At 35.3% G+C, this 19,222-nt stretch overlaps 1 protein-coding gene across 8 annotated transcripts in view; it reads right to left on the minus strand.

The window, feature by feature from the left end:
* Positions 1–985: 985 nt before the first annotated feature.
* Positions 986–19,222, minus strand: part of KCNT2 (potassium sodium-activated channel subfamily T member 2) — a 227,286-nt gene continuing 209,049 nt past the window's right edge. For 7 of the 8 annotated variants that reach the window (XM_074317059.1, XM_074317058.1, XM_074317060.1 and 4 more), the window contains 2 exons: positions 7,678–7,762; positions 986–3,546 (listed from right to left, as the gene is read on the minus strand). In XM_074317059.1, the coding sequence (XP_074173160.1) occupies positions 3,438–3,546; positions 7,678–7,762 (194 nt within the window). In that variant the 3' untranslated portion in view covers positions 986–3,437. The remainder of the gene's footprint in view (positions 3,547–7,677; positions 7,763–19,222) is intronic. The other variant, XM_074317061.1, reaches the window with a different exon arrangement.

The raw sequence follows: 19,222 nt of genomic DNA on the forward strand, positions 1-19,222 counted from the left end.
TTGCCTTTATAGAGAGAATTATGACATAGAGTTTGATACAGAGAATTATTTGCTGTAGAGCTTTGAAGTAATGACAGATTGGTTAGTAATAAGTAAAAGAGAACTTGAAAATGGTACAGCAATAGGGCATATAGAGAGCGAGCATCATCTTCGGGGTCCAGGAAGACACCCCAGGAATGAAACCCAGATTCATGGAGAGGGCACAGCTGTGGCTCACAGAACCACCATGAAGTTGCCGTGGGCTCTGCCAAGGAAAGCCATTCTTGGGGATGCTTTTACGGGAGGTCGTCGTCTACAGAACCATCTGAGGGGTGCTGAGGGGTCCTGCTGGCCATTAGTGTGTTGACCACTCGGTGTTCCAGGAGTCATTCTCTGCAGGGGCCACCACCTTGCAGGAGTGTTAGGAGTTTGGTATTGGGCAAGATGCTCAGGGTGCAAGATTGAGTCCTTTGGAAAAAGCGCGCAGCTTTCCGTGGGACGTTTCTGTCTGTACTCATTGGTAGAGTATCTGGGGGTTTTCTCTGCACTTCGCAAGAGGAATAGGGAGAGATGTGTCTACTGCATTTTCCTGGAATCCAACGTCTTCCTTTGCCTTTGCAATTTATTTTTCTTTCCTCTGACCAGTGCTTTTCTGGTCTTTAAATTAGTATATTGGGTCGGACATTGTCCTCTCTTTTGGGGGGGAGAAATTCTCTTCTGGAAACTAAATTAACTTTCCCCACCCTCTTTTCTCCTTCCTTCCTCCCTGCCCTTTGTTCATTTACTCCTTCTATAGCCAGCCTCTCTGCCCCTGCCTTCCACCGTCCTCCTTTCCGGCCACATAGTCAGAACCTTTGCCATTGAGATTACCTGTATGTTTATTTTGATTTTGAAAAATAAAATGACAAGTGAATTTTGTAGTTTCAAAACCTAATTTGTCTAAACAACTAATTTGTCTGTAACAAAAAAAAGCAAAAAAAAAAAAAAAAAGAAAAGCACCAAGAGCTTCATCCTCAGAAACAATTTTATTATTTAATTTAAAGCAGTTTAGTTAACTGGTAGCAAAATGGTACATAGACAATAAACAGAGCCAGTTCCCATAGGGTTACAAGGACTATTATTGACTTTGTGTTTTATTTTCATGTGCAAGTCTAACTATTTTTAAAAGGCAACAGTTTCTTAAAAGGCTTTTTATAAGCATTTTTTTATTTTTTAAATAACAGAAAGACTAATGAACTCTCATTCTTATAGCAAGCTGATATGAATTGTGTCATACATTAAATTTGGACTAATGTTCATAATCAAAAATAAGTATTGTAAAATGTATGAAACAAATTGTTTCGTTTTATGGGAAATATAGTCATATCCTAACTTAAGATCCTAGTCTTGACAACTGTCATAATGTAGAAATACTAAACTTGAGATCTTGTGAGGAAATAGATGATTCATAAAATCTCACATTGATTCCTAGAAATGTAACAAAGTGAAGAAATGGCAACTCAGAAAACATCATACTTGACTATTGATGTGCAAATATGAAACAGGTCCATTAAATTCATCAGTGTTCTCCATTACATATATCAGTTAGAGTCTGCCTTTGGTTTGAATAATTTACATGTTAATATGTATTTGTCAAATGTATTTCCCATGGGTTTATAACATACATACCTGTGATACAATATTGCCTTAAGGTATAATTTCAATTTTAAGTAACTTTTTATAAATTCTACTTCCCTGTCTAAGAAAATTAAAGATAAAATCTCCCTGATTTAGGGGAAATTCTTGGTGTTTCCGTTATTCCAAAATAAGAGTAGTGTAAAATTACTAAAACAACAACAAATAGGCATTTCATATTCTATAAGCCCAACTATACAATGGCTAACATCTGTAATTCACATTTTATGTTTTACATTTTTATTTCTACAGAAATTTTTGGGGACTATTAGGCTTTCTTTATCTGTATTTTTTAATCAGATTTTCTTTCAATTTATCTGCTTCTTTTTGAAAAAATAGGATAAAAAGTCTCTTTCTGGTCTTACATGTCCTATTTTCTGTTGAATTAAAACTCAATATCAAATTCAAAAATTGAAAAAAAATACAAAATTAGAAGAAAAGTATATTTCTAAATTTACCAATGTCTCTTCCATGGGAATACCTTAATACATCCCATCTACCTGGCGAACTTTGCTTTAGTGCTTTTCATTCCGTTTATGATGGGGGATAAATATAGTCAAAAGCACTGGTGTCACCAAGGCTCAGTTTATATTTAATTTATAACTGTAGATTTCTACATGATTTACATCAAATTTCAATGGCATAACTACCTAGCTTTATTACACTCTTTCCTCACAATGTTAAAACAGTTCCTATAGATAATTTTTCAAAATTAAATCAATTGTTTCAACATCCCTTGTTTTAGTGTATGACTATTTAAATACTAAAAGCATAAAGGACTTCCTATGTTTCAGTATTTCTTTGGATTACATAAGACATACCATTTTCCTTTTTTGAATTTTAAAGTATCTTTCTAATGAAATACTCTGTATATATGAATGAAAAATTTAAAAACTCAAGAGTGTAATAATGAACTTCATTACTGCATCCTTCAGTTACTGTCTCAATTCTTGGATTAAATTAAGTCAATAAATGTGTTTTAAATATTTTATCTATGTTAAGCATTCTTTTAGGAGAACAATCAATATTTGCTTTTCAGTCCACTTTTCTTGGCATACAGTGTATTTCAGGCATAAAGTTAGCAAAAAGTTCAGGTACTTGATATTTCTTTTTGTTTGTTTTGCTTTCTTCAATGCAATAAAACATGCTATGAGCATCTCAAATTCTAAAATAAAGATGATATCATGTGAAAAGGCAACAAAAACAGGTTAAAATGAATAAAGGTTTATATTCTAAAGTGAACCATGGTTCTTACAAAAGTGTCAGGCAACAAGTTTGTTTGTTCATCTCTGTGGAGAGAAGACTAGACATTTATAATGAGCTCGGCTTTATAAAAGAGCGAGTTTAAAGAATATAATATGACACATTTAATTTTTAGAAGGAGCAACAATCTTCTCTGTCCGTTGTGATGCCCCAAATATATCTGGACTTTTAGTGTCCTGTCATAAAACCTTAGTACTTACTTTTTAAATTGGCTTCATACAGTTTGGATTGCTGTCAAACAATTAAATATCAAATTTTAAATTTTGTGTTTTAACTTAGGTTTTCAAACTCATTCCATTGATGTCTTTCAAATATTAACAGGAGGAATGCCAATAAGCAGTACATTCAATTTCAAAATAATCTATACTTTGAAGAGAATAGATTTTTTAAATATGAGAGATATGAATATATTCCACTCATGTAATGCCAGCAACACTTCTTTTCTTTCATTTCCCCTAAGATTCAGAGTTCTTTCAAGCAAGGTCCTTGTAGGAAAAAAGAAGTCTCTTGTTTTCTCATTATCAAAGCTGAGTTTCCTCCCGAGAGTCTTGACCAGCGGTGGTGATGCTGTTTTTTCGACTGGGTTCACTGTTTGGCAGGTACGCCAGTGGATCTGGTCGGATTAAGTATCTGATGAGAGAAAACAAAGCAAATAACTGTAATCGTCAGTAAACACAAAACTAAGTCACACTGAAACTTGAGATGCTTCTTCAAATGTATTGTTCAGTGTTTAGGTTATCTAAAACATCTCTATTTAGAATGTTAGTAGAAGGACTCACAGTTTAGTTGACTTCTAAAATTCTTCAGGGTTTGAATAATTTCTATAGTTAAAATGATTAGGATGATGAATACTGATGAACAAGCATCGTTATATTTCAGTTATGATCCATTGCACCGCCTTCATTTTATCAAAGGTTTATGATTTGTTTTAGTATTTTAGTATTTTTTTGATTGATAATCCATCACATTGGCTATTTTTCTATCAAGGAGACCTAAATCCTAACCATGATTCTTCTATTGCTTAACTGCTCTGAATCTTATTTTTATCACGGTTAAATACATTTGATGTAAACAATTTTTGTAGTCTTTTTAATCTAAATATGCTATGATTCTATAAAATCAGTGATTTCTTAAATGTTATGGAGACTATTATGGACAGAGAATCGTTTATTTATTTGGAAATTTATAATCTAAAATTCAGTAGAATAAGAATTATACAAAAGTACCAACAATAAGTCTTAATTCATTCTGCTACTACATAGGAAATGTTCATCTGCCAAACTCAAGCATTTCATTACTGCTAAGATTTGAGAGAGGTGTTTTACTTCCGGCTGAGAAATGATGGCATGAATGTGTATTTCCTGAGCACATTTAGAATTCTGAGCTAGGACCTGGGAATGGAGAAAGTCACAAACCTGACCCCTGCCCTGCAGAAGATCAGTAGAGTTTAACTGATGAAGCAGATACAAAGAAGAGAAAGATATTCCTACCATCACAGGAGATAAAAAGATCAATAGAAAGAACTAGGGAATAGTTTCGTCAGGAGGTCTGGTTCAGCTGTATCTCCAGGCTGAAGTAGAGACAGGCAGAAAGGCAATCTAAGGCTTGGACTAAAGGGGGCACAGACAAGGGAGGTTCCTGATAACATTTAGGAAACAAGTTGACTTTAAGACTGGTTAGGCCAGGAAATAGACGTAAATTCAGGAAGAAAAGTAGAGAACAGTTCATGACGGACCTTGACCGTCAGTATAATTTCTGTTCCAAAGGCAGCAGGAAGCCACTGAGGGGTTGAGTTGGGGGAAGGAAAGTAAATATATGTAATGCAGTTTTGCAGAAAGTTTTATTTCAGGTGCGAATGAAATTAGTATTCATAGTTTTGTAATGATTTTAGAAGGTACAAAAAATGAACAAAGAAACGGTAATATAATAAGAGTGAGACTAATATAAGAAACTAATATAAGAGTGAGAACTCTGATGAACGTGGTACTTTTCCTCTTAAAAAAATAAAGGAAAAATATTCATAAAATATGTTCCTTAATGAAAATGAGAAAAGGCCATTTAAAGCATTGCAGTCTATTTTCTTTGATCAAATACAAGTTAATGTGAGTGTCCTTGAATCTATTAACTGGATTTGTTATCTCGGCACACTGCTTTATAATTACTTTAAATATCAATAGCATTGTAGATCGATGAACAAAACTACTAGTGCACAATAAGCTTTTTAATGCCATATCATCTAGTGATTTATTGTTCTTTGAATCAAATTAATGTTGCCCCTTCATTTAAAATGAACTTTTGAGAGCAATTTTTTAGAAAAACATAAAAGGCATGAGTATAATCCATTATCCCTTAGATTCACTGACGTAGCTGCAAAAGTTCCTTCCCCTATTATGATCATTACAAAACCTACGAGCTTAATAAAATAAATGTCTTAAATGTCTTTTTATGTATTACTTGTCATGGTAGACATTTTTTTCATGATATTTATCATTGCTCCAGTTATACTAAAATTTAATTATCTCAATGCCACATATACAGATCTTGGAAAACATTTTTTCATCACTGTCAAGCTGATGGTTTAGTTGAAAGCTAATAAAAAAATAATATCCAGAAGACAGAAAATATTATGCTTATTTTACCTGTGTATATTATAACATACATATTTTATTTGCAAATTTAAGAGTTTGGGGAATTATTTCTGATTATAAACATCTATTTGATAGAAGGACATGTGCATAGACTGAAAGGTTAATAATGTCTTCCTATTCCATCAGAAATAACCATGGGAAATATATTAAGCTCAGGGAACAGAATTTATTATGAAATATAAATAAGGTAAGCATAACTTTTTAAAAACCGTACATAATTAATACAACTATAATTAATTTGCAAGAGACATAAGAAGGTTGGAATTACATGGGCAGGTTGGAGAATGAATAAAAATTGCCTGATTTTATGGATTTAAAGGAAGAAAGAAGTGAGTAAAATGGGCAGAGGTAACATAGAGCAGTTTTGTTTTATTACGGTAATAGACTAAGTGAAGTGTCCAGAATGGGCATTTGAGAGCCAAGTGCATCATAAATAAGACATTTTCTTCCAACTGCAAGTACTCCACAAATTCACCACCACCACTGGGTATAAGTTTTGACAGCTGCCTTAAGAACTGCCTTAGCCGCTAAAATGACCATTCCCCTGAATCTCACAGGTCCTGTGTTCCAACCAGAATCATCAGACAGCAAGTTAAAGCATTATTATATTTGTTAGTTGTGTCTTAGGTGCATGAGATAAACCTTTACACCCTGATTTTGGGTCAGAGTTACTCCTGCTGATAAATTCTCCTAAGAAGTTTCTGAAACACGTTCATCTTTCCGCCCTAAAACTGACCACTGCTCAGTGGTCTGAGAGTCATTCTTTTACTTTTTCTTCTTTATGTATCTCCTGTTTGGAACAATCATTCTCTCTTTTGCTTTATTCATCCAGAAGATGAAAAATAAATATTTTCTATATAGAACTAGCCTCCCTTCAGAGCTGCGGCACTATATCTCTATAGACTTTCTAGACTTTTCCAGTTAGCCCACTGAGCAATGTATCTGAACCCCAACTCATCAGCTCTCTCTCCTCCCCAGCCAACAAATCCTGTCTCCTGCTTGGAAAATGGCCTCCCTATTTGGATTTGTTTCAGTACACCAGCATTTTGTTTGTCTGTTTCTTTGAAATCTTAAAGCCACGCATGCCTCTTTTTCCACCTGCCACAGCAATGAACAAGTTACACTCTTTCCCTTCATAAATTTATCTCCAGACGAGCCTGCTTTTATTATACTAGTCATTGTCTTAGTGTTGTGACCGGTTATCCCCTTTAAACCTGCATAACACCTTTCCAACTGGTTTCCCTATTAAAGAAATAAACACTGTTTCTACCCCAGTCAAAATCTCCCACAAAACTGGCCATCTATATAAGTAGGCTTCTGATTCGTGGCGTATCACTACCTGTAGATCTAAGCCACTGGCCAGGATCCATTTTATGCTCTGCATGACAGAATGTTCTCCGTCCTCCAACTCTCCAACCTTATTACTTACTTTCCTGACGATAGATACAAACACACCCTGCAGACCTAACACCCACCAAGACTTACAGTCTTTGGCATTTGTTTTAAGTCACTAAGACAGTCTGGGGTTCACTACCTGGGGGAAGCAGCTTTCATCCAGGGACCTTGGGAGCAAACTATTGTTAGGGATTTCTCTCCTGGGCTTAAATAAACAGCAGTCAAAATGCCTTTTCTAATGTCTTGCTACTTTCTCACTCATACGTGTAGTTTCTGATGAATCAAATTACTACTGTAGACCTTTTCCTCAGAAGTGTTTTGACCTATTTACTTTAGCTGGTGAGAAATCTGAGGTCGTTAGAACTAGGTAATGTGAGATATTTCAGGTTTACCTTTGAGCTGGTCTCTTATTTTTCCACATATTTTCTCTGACTTCCACACATATATGTTAGCTCACAGAATACAGAATTCATGCTGCCATTTCCATTCTTTTATTCCTGTACAATCCTACAAGGACTTTTTTTTAAATATATATATTTATAGCATTACACAAAGCAACACATAAAATGCATCAGTTTATCGAACACAGAAATTGGACTTGGACATTCATATTGCAAGAATCAGAAGGGGCTCTCCTGGTGGAGGTAACAATATAAAAACAAGTGAATCAGTGGATTGTACACATAAATGCCTTGTGTGCGGCATGAGATCAACTTACACAACGTCGTTCAGCTCTAGTCTGGTGTCTGGAGATGGGTTAATCAGGATATAGGAAAGGGTGCTCTGTTGATCATTCATTTCATCTAAAACATAAATAAATGCCACATTTGTTATACTACGCAGGGAAATTACAGGAATTAGTATCAAGCATCTTATCTTCAAAGCACAGAGCTATCAACGGGAACTCGCTATCATTTGGGCCACAGCCCGACTGTGTACATAATTCCAACTACTTTCAAATTACCGTCATTGGAAATGTCTGACAGGTACTCATTTTTTGCTCCAATAGGTGATAAAAATAAAGTTTCTATTTCTGCTCTAAACAACCACAGCTACAGTCTACCCTTTAAGCTTTTATCATGAAAAAGTATTTCTGTTTTAAAAAAGCTAGACAAGATGTTGACTTGATTTATTATGCTTTATCAATTATAAAAAGTAACTGTGGTTATAGGTGGCCATCCCAGACAGGAGTATTCATATGGGAAATTCTGTGGAAAATCAGCTAATGGCATTGTACTTAGAAAACACAACAGAAATGTTTAAAAAGACGTGAAGGCCCTAAAAATGTTTGGCTTGGTTACATATCCGAGGTTTGGATCTATCTGATACAAACCATAGGATCATTTTTGCAGAATGCAAAGAATCCTGTGGAGCAGGATTTAACTGAAAGTTTCAGGGCAAGTGTCCTACGGAGTCATTTGTTTTTCCTCGACAACAATATATTTTTTAAACTAAAAGGCTGTGCCCTTTTAATTTTGTCAATTCACTCTCAAGACATGGTCATCCTTCAAATTCAGAGAGCTGACCTGGCATTATATAGAGATACTGAAAAAGAAAAGAAAACAGCTTTGGAGCTAAAGTTTTCAGCTGTCAAGGCTTTGATGAGACGTAAATGTAAGGCCACGCGGACACACATTTCACGGAGCATCAATCCTTCCAAGGTGAAATGTTTAGGTTGTGAGGGCACCGATTAAAACCCTGCTCTAGAGACGTAGTACGCTTCTAGACACTTCAGTGGTAGACAATACTTGAAAGAAGTACTAACTTTTGCATTTGATCTAAAATCCAAGTATAGCTTTCATGCTGATAAAGATATATCAGTACTCACATAACTACATGCAAATAAAGTGAAGGCCTTTTTTCAGCCAACGTAGCTGACCCTGATAGTTTCCTACACTGGGAAATACATGCTGTTTTCATAAAATAATGTTTACCACTGGGTTCATTTAAATAGCAACGTGGGACTTGAATACGAAAGACAATATTTGTAGTTATGATATTTCAAGATGATACACAGATGCTCCCTATTTTTAAAGTCTGTAAATGAAAACCTTTATCTTACAAGGCAGATAACTGTGGTATAACTGAACCCACCATAAGTACGCCAGTAAAACTGATGATTCAAATAAAGGAATAGATTTGGGTTGCATATGTCTCTGGGATAGACACACAGAATGGTAGTCTGCCATAGGATGGGGTGCCAGGCAAAATAGGGCATGTCCAGTGAATTCTGAATTTCAGATAAAACAGTTAACAGTTATTTAGCATAAATATATCCTAAACATTGCATGCGTCAGACTTGTTCTAAAACTTGTCTGTTGTTTATCTGAAAATCAATTTAACTGGAAATCGTATATTTTTATGTTAAATCTGTCAGTTTTACCTAGAGGTAGGTGGCTAACTCAGCTGTTGAAAATGGAATTGCAATGAGTATATGAAATGAGTTTACTCTCAATAAGGAACAATTCCAAGTAAAGCATATTGTCCTGGCCTGAGATTGCCAGAATCATCTTTCTATAGAAAAAGCAATTTCGATTTATGTCTCCTCTTTGAGAAGTTTTCCCCTGTGTGAATTTCCACAAATGCTGTACAAAGGAACAGAAATTGATAGTGCCTTCTGGAAACTAAAACATAACACTCTGAAATGTAACATGTCTGTAGAACACCTCCGTCTCATTTGGCTAATCAGATTCTTATATGGACAGTGGCATTATTGAACTTTCTCTTATAAACAGTGAATATGATTGAACAGTGGCATTAAAGGAAAAACAATTTCAACAAATAACTTCTTAGTCATTATTAATACCCAACTTTTCTTCTAGGTAATTAACATGATGCTGTAGTCATTTTTGGTTCTGGGATGAAGTCCAAATCTATTGGTGACTCGGTTTACCTGTCACAAACAAATGTCTAGAAAACAGAGAGATTTATAGCAGTAGATAGAGCTATTGTGTCAATAATGTTTTTCTGCGCAAGTAACCTGTTTTATTCATCGTTCTGAAGATTTTGATTTTTTTCATGGATTCCAGGAATTGGAGCAAACGCTTTGCTAATGAGCTCAATTCAATGGTTCCATATGGTTTAGATCAAGATGTGAGTGGCAACACGATGAGACCTGGACATTGCGGGTTTCTTTCCTCACCCACCCCCCACTCACTTCCCCTCAGGCTTCCTTTAAAGGAAGTGGCTGAGTTCAAAGCTATTCTGTCTTTCTCTTTCATGTCTGCCTTGCTGTAGAGTTCATTCTGGTGGGCCATGCTGCCTCATTGGGAAGTCCTACAGTTCACTCTTTCTCTTTGTGGCTTTGTGTTTAAGAATTAGGAAGCAAGGCTTTAAAAGCCTGTTGGGGTCACACATCAAAACACCATTCAACGATCAAGTTTCAGCAGCTGTTAAATCTGCTCTTTTCATCACTATCTGTAGTCCTGACGTTATTTTTCAGGTTTTTCTGCATTCTGGGAAGAAAAAAGGTGGTAGGTTCCCTAGATCTTGAAGACTCAGTCATAATAATTATCACTGGTAGAGACAAAGACACCAATGGATTAAATAAGGGTTTTTACCAAAAATGTAATGACATGTTCAGTGAATAAAATAAAATGTTTATGGAAAATTTGGCTCATGAACCAGAATCAAGACTCATATTTCCTATCAAGCAAAAATATCTACAAAGGAAATCTGTTGAGAGGACATGCGATGTGTTCCTGATAAATATTCTCTGACTTTGGCAAAATAAAAGGCCGTGTATAGTTTAAATGGTTTTATTACAATTATTATTTCATCATTGACATAATTATCATAATGGAACTATTCTTCTTATGAAAATTTGAAATAAATGTACTAGAATATTGAAAACTTGGAGAGAAATTTTAGAGTCAAATTCAATAATTTCTCGTATTTACCAAGAAACTTACTTTACTATCTTAATTAATGTATGAAATTATTCAGTGAAAAGCTTCATATAACAAATATTTTGTTTAGCGTGCTTCATGCAAATAGACCATATTATAAAGGAAAAAGAATTACACTCCAATTGTTCTGACAGAATAATTGATTGAGTCTCAGTCCACACACATGAGTTTCATTTTTTTAGTTTGTTTTGGTTTTAAAATTTTTCCTATGAGGTATTTTAAGAGCACTTTTAAAAAAGAATAACATTTGATAAGGAAAGTATGAAATCTTACTTATATTTGTGTAGATTTCATTCAATAATACTTTCAAAAACACATGCCCATTATGTATTGTGTAATCAGAAAAACATGTCCAATAATGAATACAAAGGTATCACTGAGAGGACCAGTTAAGAACAAAGGCTCTGAAACCAGAGTGTCTGCCTCAAAATCCTGGCCTTACCAATTACGGATGCTGAGACTACAGGCAGATTACTTAATTTTTTTTTTAAATCTCTCTGGACTCAGTTTCCTCACCTGTAAAATGGGGTAACAATAGGCTATCTCATAGGTTATCATTAGAATTAAATTGTAAATAAATAATCAACATAATTTAAAATTAATACATTAATATAAATATGTCATTCTTAGAATGAGCACCTATTCATATCCAGTACTACATAATGGTTTCCTATTATTATTCTAGCAGGCAAAATCAGTCTGTAACTTGGAAATAACAATCATCATACCTGTATATTGTGATATGAAAGTATTGCAAAGATAAGGAAGAAAAGTGATCAGACAAAGAGAACAGCAAATGGGAGAGGTTGTTGGTTTTAAGTTGGGGAAACAGAGCCCAGAGGATAGACTAAAGTGAGCAAGGAGGACGTAACTGGAGACGATGCTGAAAAGACCAGCTAGGACCAGGTCCCATGGTGCATTAAGACCTTGATGAGAAGTTTGAGATTTATTCTAACAGCAATTGGAAGCCACTGAGTGGTTGTAAGGGCAGGAGATTTGGTGGCAAACTGAATATATCGCCTTGGCTGCTCTGTGGAAGATGAACTTTGAGGGCTCAAATTTGGACAGGGAAATGGTAAATAGGTGAATAGTGCAGAAGCCCAGGTGAGAGATGACGGTGGCTTGGTAACAATGGCAATGGAGAAAATTTGTCAGGAGGGAGGGAAAGATAGCTGAAGAGCTTCAGAGCTTGAGGGGGGGGGGGAGAGAGACAGAGAGAGAGAGAGAGAGAGAGAGAGAGAGAGAGAGAGAGATTGTTTTAAGATGAGAGACACCACAGTATATTTGAGTGTTGATGGAAAAAGCAAGTAAAAACAAAAAGAAACCGGTGCTGTAGCACACTGAGGGCATGGTTTTCCTTCCGTCACTACAAGGAATCCCTTATCAGAGAACATACTCTCAGTGGCTCAGTGCTTCTTTCTCCTACATAGTCTACTAATCCAAATCATCCATCATCGCATAACCCACTGGTGATTTCATTTTCCCTCCCAGACCTTTTTAGCAATTTTCTTGAGAGGCAGTAAGCTGTGTAAAACAACCTGCAGACCAGGAGTTAGGCGTCTTTAGTACAAGTGTGCCTGTAAGTTAACTGAAAACTTTCTATATGATTTTAAGCATATCATTCAAGTTATCTAAGGATAATCATTAGTGCTGCATTATGAATTCTGAAATCTAGGAGGTTCAATTTGATCTCTTTTCTGTCTTTGATTTCTCTCTTTAGCATGCTCCTGTTTTTCTCCACCATGTTGACCACACTATAACTGTTTTAATAGCCTGTTTTCTGGATCCCTTTCTATTAGTTGATTTTTCAGGTCATATTTTCTTATTTAGGGTCCACCTGAGTGACTTCTAGCCTATAGAAGGCTTAACTCATTTGTTTCCCTTCCCTCAGGAACAAAGGTATACACTCTCTTTTGTCTGGTGTCTGCACACTGTTGATTTTTTTTTTTTCTAGTTATATAAATTGAGAACATAAGCATTCATCAGAATCAAAAAATTCTTCTTGTTGTTTTAGAAATGTTAGAAAGCTCATTCTTTGCTCATTCACTGACTATTTATACTCAACCCATAATAAAATGTTGAAAGTAAAAACTTCACTCAACCAATTAACTTTTTTTCTCAGTGACAAAAGATATTTTATTTTATTCAAATTGGCCACATTTTTCTTATACATATGCCAACACATAACATTTGAATTTTCATTCAAAAAATAAAATATATGTATATTTAAGTGCAATTAAGTTAACTATGGTGTTAAATTATGTAAAAAGGTTGGTATCATTGAAAAATTAATGTTCTGGGAAGAATATGGTACAGCTCCATGAAACAAAATTTCGTAGATTTAATTTAGGAACATATGGAAAATTCATTGTCCAAATATTTTCATTTAGTATATATCATTATCAGCTCAACAATCACCCTCTTTGAAAGCTTCATTACTTTATCTAGTAAGAAAACCACTGAGTTTGTTTTTTCTATTAACATTCTATATATAGAATGAGAAAAACATAAAACAAACCCATGTATATCTCCTAACTACCTCCTTGTGAGAATGGATCGGTTCTGGAAATACAGAACAACATAAAGTCATCCATTTTCTGGGACTCTATGCTGGGAATATATTGATTGGCATATCAATACCACTGAGAAAAAATAAATATTTCAAAAAACAATGAAAATTTAGTATCAGTTTCCTTTGAAATAATAAATTGTTGATGAAGTCACTAGAGTGATCTTGGATACTTTTTTCATTCCTCCCAAGTACTAATGTTGCAAAACATTCTAGAAGAAATATTTAACTACAGTGACTTTTCCCTCTTTGGTAATTTGCTGTACAATAAATTTTTAAATAATTGTGTGCTAGAAGAAGGTAACTGACATTGATTAGGATTGGGGGATTTGTGTTGTCGTTATTGAAAACTTATATGAAAAAGATCAATGATCTATGTGTCCCAAAATAGAAATTGATGGTGTTATCATTACTATTACTACTACTATCATCACCATATCTATTACAGTGTGGGTGAGCCTAACAATCATTTATTAAATTTATTTCTTCCCCATAAGAAAGAGACTACCATAGTTTGCTATGTGTATGAACCTTTTTGCCCAAATTTGTGAGGGAAAAGTAAGGATGCACATTATACATGAATAGTACTGAAAAACTGAAATGAAAGGTATTTTTTTCCCTGAAAGTTTGGGTCAAAAATGTGGGTGTGCATTATACACAGAAAAATGTGGTAACTAACATTTAAGTCACCATGTTTTATATATATATATATATATATATATATATATATATATATATATATATATATATACACACACACACACACACACACACACACACACACACACACACACACACACATTTTTGGTTAATCTATCCAATAGTTCAGGTAAATTATAAATTTGCTTTACAAATAAACCAAGGCTCTCTGATGGATGTAATGAATTCTAGTATCTAACTAGTAGATAACCTTTTCCTCACTCACAAGGATTTTTTTATTTGTTCCCTTGGCATTTCATCTTTTACTAACAGCATGAAACTTACAACAATCCACAATTGGCTTGTACCTATAAGCAGCAGTCACCCCAGGAAGACTTACTTGCTAATTTATGCTATTAAAAGCATATGTTATTCTATGGGTTGATCATTAGTAATCTGTCAATTGTTAGAATCATTTTCAGTGAGTATAGGAGCCCTTCTAAAGAGATGGTTGAAAAATTATGCGTTATTTACATAAAGAAAACAATAATTATTCACATTGCAATGTAGTTTATAGATTAAAACATCTATGTACACACAACCAACCAAGTGAAAACCTCATGGCAAACACTTTAAAAATATCTTTTTAAAGTAAATTTGATTGCAATTCTATAACTAGTCTGTAAATTATGGAGGTAAATACTAAAGTACATGCTGTCTGAAATTTACCTAAAAATCATATGAGAAGTGAGGGACGTTGGTGGGGATTGTACATGAAAGAAGATTGGCCAAGTGTTGATAGTTATTGAAGCATGATAAACAGTCTGTGCATTGTACCATTCTTTCCACATTTACTCATGTTGGAAATGTTCTGTATTAAAATTCTAAACATATGAAAATGAAAAGGAAAATGAAAGAGATTAGGCTCACACAGAAAGAACAGCTTTTCTTTTGAGGCTGCGTTCTGAATTATTTTCAAAACACTCACCCTTCCACTTTTGGCGTCATTCTCAGGAGATGATTGTGCCTCTTACTATCAAATGAAATATTACTCGACTTCCTTTCAAGTTGTATAACAAGGGTACTGCATTTAAAAACATGCATATTTTCCCCCATTTCCAAATATCTAAGCAGAGGGCCCCAACTGTGGGCCCTCTCCTGTATTTCCAACTCTTCTTTCATGGCTCAGTCTTAATAAAAATGCTCATAGGTCTCCGATCTTCAAAGCAAATAGCCCCTCTTCTTTCTTCACTTTCCCATCCAGCTACCTCCATCTTTCCCACTTTTCCTCCACAATGAAACTTCTTCAAAAAGACCCACTGTGGCAGAGAGCGGCAGCTGCCTCTCAATAGCTGTTCTTCTCTTCTTTAATGTTCGATCTGAGCCACCAAAAACAACACATACTTCCTTGCCATCGGCACACAGTTGAAAGGATGGGTGCAACTCCTTGGTAATATGTTTTAATTGAAGAGACCACCCTTTCTTCTCTGGTGTCTCAGTCTTCCTGCTAGATGGAATGTGAACCATATAATTGGTGTTCCAACATCCATCTTGTATCACAATATGACTTTGGTAATGGAAGCAAGAGGTGGTGTGAAACGATAAGAAAGATTAAATTTCCAAAGCTGCGGGAGCCCCTGATATGTTTAAATCCACCACATCCAAATCCTTACTGTCATCATTCCTCATGCCACTCCATGTAGCATGTACACATACCATGTGACTGATTCTCACCGAGATCACCCAATGACCCATCACTCTAGCTCCAGCACTATTTGGCACTAGTAAGCATGGCCTCCTATTCTCTAGTCCAACACTTCCCAGTGCTTTTTTCACATCATAGAACACATAGGAAATGAAATTTGTACTCACATTGGGGTCACAGACAAAACTGCTCATGGCTGGAAGTAACCAGCCTGAGAGGTGCCTGTGACCATCTCAGGCCCCACCCGGACTTCTAAAGGCATAGAGATCAATATCACGATAAAACATGTAACTAATTGATAGCATACTATTGTGCTATGGCACATCTTTGGGGTAATTCACTTCTACACACTTCAGTCTCCTGTTCTTTAAACATCCTTCCTTATCATTCCAGAAATACTAGTATTTTCCAGAGCTCTCCTGGAGTCCTTCACCTGAGGGGTTATTTCTCCTTTTCCTCTGGCTTTAATTAAAAATATATATGCTAATCACTCTCAAGTCGGTATCTTATGTCTTTTTCTGAGCACCAGCCAGCAGAAATGCGGCTTCTTACACGTTGCCGTCAGAAGTCTTCCAGGCGCTCAAATTTATTATCTTCACCCATGTATCCATCTTCTTATTCTAAGCTGAGTGAGTATCACCACCGGACGCCACGTTGTTTAAAGTAGACCCCTCAGAAGTCAGCGTTTGACTCTTCCCTTTCCCTCTCCTTTGTGTCTTATATCCAATAGTCAAAAACAATGTGTGTCTTCTCTTGGAGCAAGCCAGACGTACTTCAAAAAATCGATGACGACTCATAGTTAAATCAGTCATCGTGCCTGGTGTGTAAAGTTATTTCTAAACATGTGTCATCTGTGAAGCACTGTACAGTATTCACAGTAATGCAGAAAGGACACATGGTTTAGTGGAAACATTAAAAGATATGGGGTCAAATGTCATAAGTTAAAATACCAATGCAAGCATATGCTGAGCCAGGTGATGCAAGCAGAACATGTCTTTTCACCTATAAGCACTCTACTTGTTCACACATTCAGTGTGCAGTTACTGGGTTCCTATGTGTCAGGAAATGTGTCATGTGTTTGGGATACAAAGGTCAAAAGATGAGTGAGACATTCCCTTTCCCTCAAAGAAGGAAGACAAACATGCAAAATAATTGTTTTAAAGCCTGCTTCCTTAATGGAGACAATATTGCCCCCAAAGATGCAGAATTTGTTTTTGTTTTTTAACTGTGAGAGAAAAAAAAACCTACCTTTTTTATGTGTAAAACACAGATAGACTTGTAGTACTAAAATAGACGTACGGTAGAGTGTAGCATCACGTGAATGCCTGTTCCAGCCTAAGCACATTTTCATTCATTATCCCACTGGTCCTACACAACAAACCTATGAGATAGGTATTATTATTTCCATTTCACAAATGATAAAATGGCTTGGAAATGTTCAGTAATTCGATGACTGTTGACTGACACTATAGTATAAATTCCGTAAATGCAGAGGTCCTGTCTGAATAGGTCATTGTTCTAGTCCCAATGCCTGGAACAGTGCTTGAGAGGGCAGCCGGCTACCATTTGTTGAACACTGGGTGAACTTTTGTGAGTTAGAAATGCATGGAAAAGTTCAGCGCCCTAGGATGTGTTAGATTCCAAATCCTGTTTTCATAATCTTTCTGTTATCAGGGTTGTCAGTACACGGATTAAAATGGATTGATGGGTCTCTGGACAGATAGATGGATAGAATGAACAGAAAGAGGGAGGAAGAAAGAAAGGAGAGAGAGAGAGAAAAAAAAAAAAAGATGGACAGATCTTTTCTTTCTTTCTGTGAGAGTTAGTGTGAGAATTAAATGAACAAATCTATTTAAAAAAAGAAACTCTTGAAAATACCTACATGCAAGGTACCAGATAGAAGTGTCACAGGCAAAAACAGAACATGTTCTCTGCCATGCAGTAAATTCAGGGGTTTTGTGTCTCTGAGGCAAACTGTTACCTGCCCCACTGCTTACAGGACCAGCCTGGGTTGCTATGGCGAGCAGAGACACCGCTGCCACCTAGATGAATACTCACTCACTAGAGCTTTGCCAAAGAAGATTAAGTAGCTAATAAATAATGACTAAAAGCGCACGAAAATAACAGGACTGTAGCCTTAATGCCATCAAATTGGCAAGGAGCTACTACTATATTTTTTTTAAATGAAAATCATGTCCTTTTTTAAATTTATTTTGTTTTTTAACGTAAGACTTTGTGTGATCATGTTAAAATTATGGCTGAGTCTGTGCTACATTTATGTAAGGAAAAATAATTATTGATTTCAATGACATATGGAATCTGGACACCAGTACATTTCATCTATGTGTCCTTAAGCAAGGTCTCTAACCTCTGAGCTTCAAATGGGAAACCTGTCTAATCAGGGTTATAAGAAGTAATGAGAAAACGTACAAAAGCCAGTTGTTCCTGGCATAGAGTAGGTACTTAGTGAATATGTTTCCTTTTCTTCTTCAAAGAAACACAGGCAACTCCCTTTGAACTCCATCTAATTCAGTGATTAAAAATGTCCCCTGTGTACAATGTTGAGACTCATAATGAAGGTAAGAGGAGGGCAAATGTGGAATGCTTTCTATTTCATCCTTAAACTGCATGATACTTACAAGTCTCTTAGCTTCTGGTTCACCCAAGTTTTATATATGTATATAAAAGAAACTCTCGAAAATACCTCAATGCATATATATATATATATATATATATATATATATACACATATACATATATATATATATATATAAAATTTAAAAATAAACTTAGTCAACTTAGAGGAAAAGCAAATGATAAATAATTGTTTTATATATATACATAATTATAAATGTATATATGTATATAGACACACACACATATATATATGAAACACTTATGTATCATTTGCTTTTCCTCTAAGTTGACTAAGTTTATTTTTTAAATAAAATTCGTCCAATGATGAGTGGTGTATTGGTGTATTTTAAAATTACCTTTGCATTATTTATTTAAGCTGTGCCACATTGCGATCACAGACCCAACATGGGAGCCTAACAATTGCATCAGAACAAGCACTATTTGAGCTTTACATTAAAGCTTTTGAAGACTTTTTGTTTCTGGACCACAAGAAACTAAACAAATTTTGTAGGAACACTTTGGGTCATCTGTAGCTGGTACATTTAGTTACTTACCAAGGTCTGAAATGCATTTTATTTCAGCCCTAGAATAAGATGTGGGGGTTGTGTGTGTGTGTGTGTGTGTGTGTGTGTGTGTGTGTGTGTAAGAGTGACATTGGAGCCAAACAGAACCAGACATAAATTGTAGCCATGCTATTAACAAGCAAATTAGCAAGTTACTTAACGTAGTTTCCAGTTTCACAAAAACTGGAAGAGTTTTTGTGAAAATTCAAAAGAAGCCAATTCACATCCTGTGTTCATCCCAG

Source organism: Rhinolophus sinicus, linkage group LG12 (genome assembly GCF_036562045.2).
Source record: "Rhinolophus sinicus isolate RSC01 linkage group LG12, ASM3656204v1, whole genome shotgun sequence".
Lineage (NCBI taxonomy): Eukaryota > Metazoa > Chordata > Mammalia > Chiroptera > Rhinolophidae > Rhinolophus > Rhinolophus sinicus.